The following is an 11460-nucleotide window of genomic DNA, read 5'->3' as shown; positions in this document are numbered from 1 at the left end:
ACGGATCCCGTCAGTGACTGTACGTGACTACATTAGCATGATCGCGATAGTGTAGTCTACACTGATGGAATGGTACTCCCGTCCTTAATGTTACCTCTCTGAAATAGACAGGAAAATATTGCTGATTAATGACTAATTTAATAAATAAAGTGACAGGGATTTAGTTTTACCCAGGTTACACACAAGCAATGAATGTTCCTACCTACTACCTACATGGCCATGAGAACTTGTCAACCGAGAGAGAAAAGCTAACATGAAGTGAAAATTAATGCAGCCTACTTCAACGAAAACAATAACGGCTATTGTGGCTGCCTTAACTCAGGCAAAGTAAGACTTTGTTCCGTTTCAGAGTGTGATTAATTACTTTGACATGTTGCTTTATCAACTAAAACAGGAAGTTTTGCATGTTAGTTTTAAGATGGGGTTGGCATGGGGAACATGGCCCCTGTAGGTTTGTTGAAATAGATTAACAGAGCAGCTTGTGTATTGCAATGAATCACTATAGTATTACCGGTGAAAGATGTTGTCGATTTCATCCAGGACAACGGTTGACAATGTCCATGCCTTGTTTAAAATGTCGAAATCTTGTCAGTTTCGAATATCTCCGCAGGAGGAGGGGAAGAGCAATGGACGACGGGGGAGATGTCGTTGCCAGGCAACAGGTACGTCACTATGTACGATGTCTATGTGTGTGCGTGCGTGTGTGTGTGTGTGTGTGTGTGTGTGTGTGTGTGTGTGTGTGTGTGTGTGTGTGTGTGTATTTGAATGTGTCTGTGTGTCCCTAGGTGCCTGTGTTCGTGCGTCTCTGTGTGTTGTGTGTGTTTGTGTGTGGCCGCCTGACACATATTATACTTACTCCGAGCCGACCAGTCCTTGTTTTATATCCCTAATGCCAAACGCCAGGCAGGGTGACAACAAGTACAATATTAACGTATTTTGGCATGAGGCGATAAGGAATTGAACCACCGACCTTCCGCTATAACTCTACGCTATGGAGGTAGTTTACGGCATTACGAAGGCAATTGAATGCATTTAGAAGTATCTATACCTGATATCATGATATTTTTCTTCAAGGACAAAGACGTCCCATATCTAGTGAAGGACTACCCTCGCCCGGTGCCGCCCATACAAAGGAAACAGGACGTGTTTGACCCTGAGGATTTCACAGATGACGTAATTGAGGTTGTATAACGAACTGTAAACAATTCATATGAATCTGTAAAATCCACTATCACCTGAATGTGATTACTGTTTACATATCATATCAAACTCGAAATACCATTCTAACTATTGATACTAATATCCAGTGATGGGTTGCCAAAAGCCAGTTATGTACGATCCGTCACGACTTTTTCGTTAGTAAGTTAATTTAACAAACGAATTACAGATATTGAAATTGACGTCACTAGAAGTGTTTGTTTGTTTGTTGTTTAACGCCGCACTCAGCAATATTCCAGCTATATGACGGCGGTCTGTAAAATAATCGAGTCTGGACCAGATAATCCAGTGATTGACATCATGAGCATCGATCCACGCAATTGGGATCGATGACATGCATCAACCAAGTCAGCGAGCCTGACCACCCGATCCCGTTAGTCGCCTTTTACAACTAAAAGTGACAAAAACCTTTCCATAATCATAAGAGATTCCTGGTAAAGGCAGTGTTCATTGTACGATTCCAACTATATTACCAGCATGTGTTGTTTAACGCACGTTTGTGTTGTACACAGATACCAGATGAGAAGCTGTGTGACTTCCCCACCCTAGTGGGCCATCTCACCGACGGTCTGACAACAGATGTTCAGAAGGTGTGGGCCATCTTCTCCTGGCTTGGAAACCAGAACGTTCTGGACGCTAAGTACCCGGATGCAACAGATCCATATACCCCCAGAGCTTTCCTAAAAGGAATTCAGGAAGATACATCACTCTATGTTAAACTATTTACTATCCTATGCAGGTAGGCCTTATAGATAAGTTTGCAAAAAGCATGAGTTTTATGGTAAATAACAGGCTGGTTTAAGTTCTGTGTAATCCATATAAACTAAAAACTATACGTTTCAGAGAGGCCGAAATCCCTTGTGTAATTCTGAACGGGCGTGCAAAGGCCGGCAAGTACGAGGTGGGAGACAAAGAGACAGGATACAGTACATGGAACGCTGTTTATGTTGCGGAAGGATGGAGGTTTGTACACTGCAACTGGGCCTTCATATCAGTTGTCGGTGGAAACGTGGCCGGTTGGATAAAAGTCGAGGAAGATGGGAAGAGAGTAACAGAAGATGTTCAGGCGAGTGATGGTGAGAGGAAGCACGTTGCTGACTTCAGTGACAGCTACTTTCTTGTGGATCCAGATGTGTTCATCTATTTCTGTCGCCCAGAGCAAGACCCCTGGCAGCTTCTGCGATCTCCCATTTCTTTGAAACGCTTTATGGCGCTGCCTTTCCTCAGACCAGCATTCACAGAAACTGGTTTCTCCTTCAGATCCGGACAAGAAGGAACCATCAGATCTCACATGGGGGAGTGCGACGTTATCCTCCGAGCACAGAAGTGGAAGGGCCAGTTTAAGTATACATTGTTTTACAAGAAAGACCCCGGCAAGGAGTTTCCAGATGCACAGGGCTCCGATAGGTATGTTGCAATGATTAACAGAAACCTCGACGGAGAAGTCAAGTTTAGAGTACGTTTTCCCATAGAAGGTACGTACAAACTTTCATTGTTCAGGAAAAAGGATAAGGTGTTCGCGTGGATCTGTGACTTCCAGCTTATATGTGAACAACGCAAGGCAGGTTGTGAACCCCTACCAGAGACCCCAGCTATTGGGTGGGGACCAGGTATCACCGCACGATCAGAAGGAATATACAACATATCTCACAATGACGGAATAATTGAATCAAAGGATGGGAAGAACATCGAAGTGTCGTTCAACGTAAAGGGGAAGCAGAAAATCAAAACTCGTCTCAAGCATGTCCGTCTCCCTGACAATAAGATGAAGCAGTTCATCTCAACATCCTTCCACAACGGTACCGTCAACATCAGATTGAGGCCCGATGATGGAGAGTATGCCCTTGTGATTGATAATGACAAGGAGGGTGCGGGTCAAAAGAATGTTCTCAACTACATCATCGAGTCAGGCCAGACCACCAGGAGAGTAGTGGGACACAGAGAGGTAGGACTGTTTATGACCGGCTCACCTTTTCGGGAACACCTGGTATCTTCAGTGTTTGATAGTGCTTCATATGTCATGCTTATGACAGTTAGAGTCTACAACGGACTCTCCTTTACGCAAAGGTGATGTGAAATGGTGTTTAACGTCGCGTCCAAGATTATTGCACTTATGTAGCGACGTGCATGCACGTGTATGTGTGTGTGTGTGTGGCTGCTTGTATTATAGTCCGGACTGATGCCGATTTATAGTGCTAGCACACGGAGATACCATGCCGCAGTTTAACATGAATACCCCACTCAGACACAGTATACTGACTCCGAGCCGACCAGTCCTTGTTTTAGCCCCTTAATGCCGAGCGCCAGACAGGGTTACAACAAGTACCATCTTTTAACGTATTTTGGTATAACGCAGCTGGGGATCGAACCTCGGACCTTCCGCTCTCCAGGCGGACGCTCTACCATTAGACCACGGAGGCGGTCTCCTTTTAGCAAAGACTTCTTATGGCTATGGGAATGGTTTTGTCGCTTTTATTTAATGAGGCTGCAGATTGATCAAATCTTTGTCATTGTTTCAAATTCCTTTTCTGTATAATTCAGTGTTACGTGACTCAGTGTGTTGCTTGCTTCTAGAATGCCACAGAGAGATTAACCCGACAACAGCTGAAGGAGGCAACGAGGGAGAGAAAAAAAGACGACATCATTGAATACATTGCAAAATTCAACAAGATGAAGCTTGAGGACAAGGGACATCTGACCAAAGCAAGGCAGACATTGGAGGGCATCGAAATCAAAGAATGTATGTTTTTCGTCTATTGGCCGTAGTTTTACGACATCAGTATTCAACCAACGGAATAAAATAGGCTTACCGTATTCACCGTAATAATACCCCTGGACACTTAAAAATATGACAAAGATGGGTGCTCATTAAAACCATACACAAGGAGTTAAATGTTTTCAGAGATCGAGCCGTAATGGAAAACTTAGCTCAAACGCCGATGGAAATAAAATTGTTTCTATAAGAGGCAATTATATATTCTTTATCAATTTATATATATTAACAAATCCTTTGGACACTAGTTGGACTGTCATGTAAATGTTCGGTCTTTGTAGGGAGTGTTTATCAATATTACTAGGAGTTGGCGCTTTAGGAGCAGGGTACTGACGTATACGGCGAATGTGTATATGATGTTTGTATGGAATAGAATAACCGAACTGCACTGTTATCTGGGTACAGACTGCCAGGGATTCAGAGTGTAGTAGTGATTTATCTTGTTTAGTACTGTAATCAATATTACCAGTTGATGAACGTCCCCAACCGTTGGAGAACGATGACACACAATACTTAGTAAAAGTCCTGTCCACCAGATCCCCATTTTAGGCTCTTAAATTATACTTTGAAGGCATGAACTTGTGCCCGTAGCTGGAAATCCCTCTTCCTGAAATTCTGCTGTCTTAAAGGGTGTGAAAATGTTCCTAGAACAATTATTTCCGAATGATATATGTACTTCGACGAGATACACGCAGTGAGCTTCAGTGGGCAGGACAGCTACACTGTGCATCTGATTTTTGTTAAATGTCTCCACGGACGGTCACACAAACTGTCCAGAACATTAAAGGCTAAGATGTGTTTGTACATTGTGACAGAGAACGTATATGTTTACATGTTCTCGATGTGTGTACAGCTCTGAGATTCGCCCTGATGAGGGAGAGAAGTGATGAATTGGAGAAAGCGATAAGGCGAGCCCGGACCTCAGATGTCGCGGGGAAGCTGGAACCTGATGTTGAGAGAGCTGAGTCGGCCCTGAACAACCTCCTCCACCGCAACTCTGTGCCTCGTCATCTGTCAGCTGTTACCCACAGAAACGTTGCCGAGATCAGAGCTTTAAGAACGCTGACCGTTCCACTCCAGGACATTTTCACTGCTTTATTCCTGCTATTGGGAGAAAACAGGTTCAACCTACAGGTAAACGCAAAAGAAGTGGAAGTGTCCATTCTATATTATTCTGATATTTCACCATACACAGTTAATGAGCAAGTTTTTGGCGGTGGTTTGGTCTATTTTAACATTCTGTTTGACAACAAAAATCCACAAATGATGATAGTACCTCAATTATGTGGTGTATTGCAGATGTAATCACTGACAATAAAATGTGTTTTTAATGTTGACTATCACTTGTCTCAGATTCCTCTGAGGTTCTATTTAAATGTAAGTGATTCATGTAACATGTTCATGTAATTTAATAGTGAGTGACTGTTGTTTAACGCAATATCCAGTGATATTACATCACTTCGGTTAGTACATATCGAGTCTTGGTCATACATGATCGAAACTTGATCAGTACATAATCGAATCTTGATCAGTACATAATCGAATTGTGATCAGTACATATCATGAGCATGTGTTTATGGAATCACTATCAAATAGTAATGATACCAGGTGTTCGCAAAAAGGTGAGCGTATCCTGCCCCGCCGATGGCACCCGTCACAAACACAGGCCAAGGCAAACATAATAAATTATCCATGTCTTTTTTTCTGTCTGATGTGTTTAATGTATGTTGTAGGACAGTAGCTACATGCTAGGCCTGCTGAAGAGAAGTGGACCAGATGGGTTATTGCCACGACTGGAACGATTCGAGCCTGGTGATGTCAACCCGGAAGTGGTACAAGAAGCTAAGGGACTTCTGGAGAGGCATCAGGAAGACCATGTCACCCGAATCTGCCCTCCAGTCGGAAAAGTATATCAGAAGGTAGATTTATGTCTTTTAACTTTCACTTTTTCCCCAACAAACGCAACTGCGCACATATGGCACTCATCTCTTTAATATAATGTCAGTTGTCCAGCAAGGTTAACATATTCCGCTTCATAGAACGCTTGAAATTGAGGTTCCGGTGCCCAAGGAACATTTCCTGATTCAATTTTCAACAAAAGTGGCTCCTGTTCAGCTTTATCGGTTGTAACGCTTCATAGAACGCTTGAAATTGAGGTTCCGGTGCCCAAGGAACATTTCCTGATTCAATTTTCCACAAAAGTGGCTCCTATTCAGCTTTATTGGTTGTAAAGGAGGTGGGTCATCAGTTTTCTAGTTACGCAAAAGAACCGGGTTCGATTCCCAAAATGGGTACATATTTGAAGTCCATTCTAAGTGTCCTTTCTCACTCAATCACTCAATGTGAGTTTCAATCGTTTCAGGGCAAGAACCTCGTGGCCAGATACACAGGCGCGCGGTCACCTAGTATTCATAACGATGGATCTTCATCACCAGCCGAGGAGGCGGACAATACAGATGCGGTTATGACCAAAACCCTCTAATCATATTAACATGCTGCAGTTCTAACGACATCCAATTTATAATTGAGCATTTACAAAGATTCTTAAATTCACCAGATGACCCAGTATTTTAGAAATACACATTGACTTCAGCGCATCAAACTTAATGATTTTGACTGACTGCTGAACGATACCATTATAGTACAGACTTTATTCCCAGTGCATCAATGTACTGCGTATATGTCGCAAAGTGAAATGAGAATTAACAGCTTCTACTCATTTCATTGTAGTTGTTGAAATTGACAAGTCGATTGTCATGTAGTATATTTCTGTTGAGTTTTATTGTAGTGTATTCTAATTCTCCAATGCCTTAGGGGTCATGCGCTGTTAAGATATGACTACAATGTAAATTAAAGTTTTCATTACACCTGAAGAGTCGTTTAACGGCGATAGAATATCTGGACTCTTTTGTTTGTATTTTTTTATTACTTATACACGTGATGAATCACTTGTTTATATAAATATATGTCATTGTATTTTTACTTTATTCCGTTACATAGGGCTTTTTCAATCAATAAAGATCCCGGTTTAGTTGCTTGTGCTGTTTGCTTTGATCTGGCAGGTGTGTTGCCCCTCCAAAAATCACTTGGGCTCTAAGTTGGATCAATACTATAGTATTACTCTTTTTCATTGAAAGAAATCAGTATCAACAAGAGGATATAGTTCTCTTGCTTGATCATGCTTGAATCCTTTGACCAAATCAGAAATAGACTCAACTAAAATCAGAAATAATACCGCTTGTTCCTGAATTTGACATGTGTAAACATGGGAATTGATGCTTTAAACCAAGTAATATTATCAGAAAAAAGAATTTCCTACATGTCCCACTGCATGTCAAATTTTAGAAGCCATCGAGTTTCATTTTCCTGTACGAACACCGTCTCATTCAAGCTGTGCAGTTATACGTGTTGGAAAACGTGGACTTGACAGGTCATGATGTAAATTCCACTAATTGTGGCTACCAAGACTCATCAACATGCTACCAACCTGTTGGTCATATAATCACAGGTGACCATAACACACTCGTCAGTTATTGAAATATGGCCCAAATATCGTGAACAGACAGCTACCCATTGGGGTCACAACTTTAAATTCATTATGGAGTCTGTCGAAGCAGAAGCGAAAACAATATACCAGAAGAGAAGAGGATTTGTTCGACTGTCTTTCTGGGAGGGTTGTCAGTGCGTTATGTTACCATTGATAGAATCCACAAACTGGAGAAGAGGAAAGAGAATTGGAATACACCCATTCTGTCCAAGTCACCTGTTATCGAAAGACGGGATGAACCACCTGAAATGACTGTAGTTGTTCCACTGATATAACATAAGTTTATATTCTCGGAAATGTTTTGAGACCAGAGGAATAATTACCATGTCTATTCTCACAAACTCAGATTTCAGTTATGTCTAAACGTTTCGTTTTTCAACTTTGCGCACCACTACCTCACAAGACAAACTTATTGGGTAGTTCATTCCTGGATCTATGGGACATCTGTCACTAAACGTGGTGACCATAGATATAGATACATCTCTGTATTCAAAGGTTCAGGGCAATTTGCTACAAATGAAAGCAAATGTCATCTGAAGTTTACTGAGAAAACAACATGTGAAATGCTGGAGTTCCTCGTTGTTCCTCATTTGTGTGAAATATGGGGATTGGACAAGGGGTAGGCGTAACCATGGGCAAACATTGTGCGCCCGTTTGTTTATGCATATGAATCAGAATTTCTGATCTGATTGCCAAAATCAAATAAATAAATTTGATAAGGAAGTTTAACTTAAGATTCCGGTCTATTGATATAATAGCCACGAATAGCTGGAATATTGCTGATGCGGCTTTAAGCAACATTTACTCACTCACTTACTATTGATAGAACGGATATCGTTTCAACAATGGTCTGATTGCCAATTCCCTTCCATCTGAACTAGAAATAGAGACCAGTGAAACCTCCTCATCTGTTTCATATTTAGATCTTTGCATAAAGATTTCAGAGAGACAAAAATTAGCCCAGAAGACTGACTTCCACTTTTCTTTTATGTCGAGCAAACTTTCAGCAGCTCAAGCCTCTGGTGTCTACATTTCACAACTTTTAAGATACAACTGAGCATGCTCTTTCTACGAACATTTCAAAAAGCGTCATCCAACTCTTACTCAAAGGTTCTTTGATCAGGGTTACAATTTCCAAGGACATGGTAAAAACTGTTAAGCTTTCAAAAAGTTTTATGGTATACGTGTTGTGGACATTTCTAAATTTGACATAACAAGAGACACGAATTACGTATTCTATTTGAAAGTAAGTCAAGCAGTATAAGATATCAATACTGAGGAGATTAAACGATTATTACCAGGGTCTGCGTTGACTTGTTACAGTGACATTGCAACATATCTATGTTATGCCTGTGCTATTCTGCATATCGGAGTACCACGCAAGCGGGTTTGATAACAGATCAATACACTCGACCCGGTAAGTATCGCCTTGTCCAATGCTGGTCCCCGTTGCACAACACAACATGAAAGAACAGTGTTTCCCACAAATGTGTTCATGTTTGAAAATGAACGTGTAATCCTAGGTCCAAACGTTTGAAATATACGAATCACTTTGCAGCACAATTTGAAAATAATAACGTGGATATTGAAATATAAGAATGTTCAAGTCCCTGTGAATATATACTACAGACGTGTGTAAATATGGTAATCTCCCCCCCTCCCCCCCGCCCCCCTCCCCCCTCCCCCCTCCCCCAGTTAGCCAGTGTCTTGTTTGAATAAGTCCTGAGGTAAGTATTTGTGTTTGTGTCAGTTAGGTTGGTTCTAGATTTGCTGCATTTGTTATTGACAAACAGCAAAACGACTCCATTGGATTAATTTCGATAATAGATCTGTCACTGTAACCCGTCCTTACAAAAAGTCGTGATCGTATAGCTGTTATAGCCACTCTCACTGCTTCTATGCTTCTACCGTTCACTATGGAACTGCACACACATAATATATGTATTATCTACACAAGAAATATGTCGGGAACGAAGCATGGCCACATACCACAATATCTTTACTTTCCATGAGTTAATATATTCTTAGTTACACGTGCTGTTCTTCTGTTTTCTCTAGACTTTTGTTGTTACTTTCTATACGCTCTCGCCTAGACAGTCCCAGCTGTTTTATGGGTTAATATAGAAACATAAATTGTGTGAATTAAGAATGTACACTACTCTAATAGAGTACAGAACATAAGTTAATATGCATTTACTGCAGAACGTTATACGAGGGCTGGTCAAAAAGTTCTAAGCGCTAGTCTGACTAACTTTCAACTGTGGGCCTTAACAAAGTGAACAAGTCAATGTAAAATATTGTTTGAGTAGTTCATTGCAAGTGTATTTGGTATGTTGAGTCCGTTTGTATATTAGTGACAGCCAGTTGAACGTGATAGGGGTCCAAATGGACACAGAAATTGAAAAGATCGAGTACCGAACAGTCATCAAGCCTTTCAGGAGGATTTCGTCAAATTCAAAAACGGGTGTTGAAACATGGGTCTTATACTATGATCCCGAGTCAAAACGTCAATCCATGGAATGGCACCATTCCACTTCTCCGACAAAAGACGATTACCGGTGCCCCCTATGCTGATTTGCTTCATCGTCTGAGATATTCTATTAAAGATAAGCAGCGAGGAATGCTGATAGATGGAGTTCTACCACTTCATGACAATGCCTCTTCTCACACCTCTCGAATGGCAAAGGCCGCTGTGCGACGATGTGGAGCTTCCTCACCCTCAATACCTGGCACCAAGTGATTTCCGCTTATTTCCTAAACCGAAAGAACACCGTGGAAAGCGCTCTGACGACAACGATGACCTTATAGCTGCCGTGAATGGGTTTTTCGGGGTGGCTTCAGAAATTTCTTCCTGACTGGAATTGAAAAGCTTCACTATCGATATGAGAAGTGCATTGAAAAGCAGGGAGATTATGTTGAAAACTATAATTGAAAACACTTCCACAGTTTGTTAGGCTCAGAACATTTTGACTAGCCCTCATATTTCTGTCAAGAAAAGACCTGAATTTATGCAAAACCATACATATTGCAAAATAGCAATACCGCATGCATTTCGCGTAATAGTGTTCCGTCGCATGTTGTTTCATGAGGCTATATGTGTAGCTTGTGCAATAGCGCAAACGTCAAAGAGTAGGGGGAGGGGGGACGTTTTTCTAGATATGCATGTTGGCTGACTAAGTATATAATTATCTCCTAAATCAGTTATATTTACATCGATATTTCAGAAAAGGAAAAAGAAAAGAAATTATACTTGACAAAGTAGACACAATTTAAGGATATCAACTTAATAATAGATCGTTATACCGTTGTCAAAAAGGGCTGAATAATGAATATGGTTCAGAGTGTATATAGTAGGTGGAGGATTAATACCAACAACAATTACATACATGAAAGAGATTAACATGAGTAGGTTAAATAATAACAACAGAATGATAATGCGTTTGAAACACGCTATGATCAAGTATTTACTGAGGTTCAACTTCGGAATTCATGTGTGGAGAAATTTTCTGAAAATCCGGTCATAGCATTTACTCCCAAAGGTAGTTCTTATCAGGAATCACACGCACCTCCAGAAATTGCATTATTTCCTTCTGTTTCCGACTTTGTTTCAACGGTGTAAAATCCGTCTTTTTGTCCAGTGTGCAACCAGGAAGAGGTATCAGTTGTCAGCGTTGCCATTAATCGGTCCGATGAAAACATTGTCCCACCAAGGATACACATGAACACGCCATTCTAAATTATCTCCAAAAGCACGTAAGTATTTTCACATAATTCACTGGATTTATTTTAATCAATTGCAATGTGATAATCTCACCTTGACGTATACACCGAAACGCGAATAGTAAAACAATACTTTACATTCCTAATATAGATAAACAATGTGTGCACTAGCTTTTATAGCTGGTTGCTGGACACAGGTTTA

General features: G+C 40.9%; 1 protein-coding gene across 1 annotated transcript; it reads left to right on the top strand.

The window, feature by feature from the left end:
• The first annotated feature begins 626 nt into the window (after window positions 1-626).
• Window positions 627-6473, top strand: LOC139462930 (hillarin-like). Its single transcript, XM_071244549.1, has 8 exons — window positions 627-662; window positions 1075-1182; window positions 1731-1957; window positions 2062-3163; window positions 3793-3958; window positions 4845-5125; window positions 5725-5910; window positions 6354-6473. The coding sequence occupies exons 1-8, from the start codon at window positions 627-629 to the stop codon at window positions 6471-6473; spliced, it is 2226 nt and encodes a 741-aa protein (XP_071100650.1).
• The last annotated feature ends 4987 nt before the right edge of the window (window positions 6474-11460 follow it).

The sequence above is a fragment of the Haliotis cracherodii genome, unplaced genomic scaffold (assembly GCF_022045235.1).
Source record: "Haliotis cracherodii isolate W230 unplaced genomic scaffold, xgHalCrac1.p SCAF_1, whole genome shotgun sequence".
In the NCBI taxonomy this organism is placed as follows: domain Eukaryota; kingdom Metazoa; phylum Mollusca; class Gastropoda; order Lepetellida; family Haliotidae; genus Haliotis; species Haliotis cracherodii.
The sequence above is the reverse complement of the archived record's forward strand: the minus strand, read 5'-3'. Positions and strand labels throughout refer to the sequence as shown.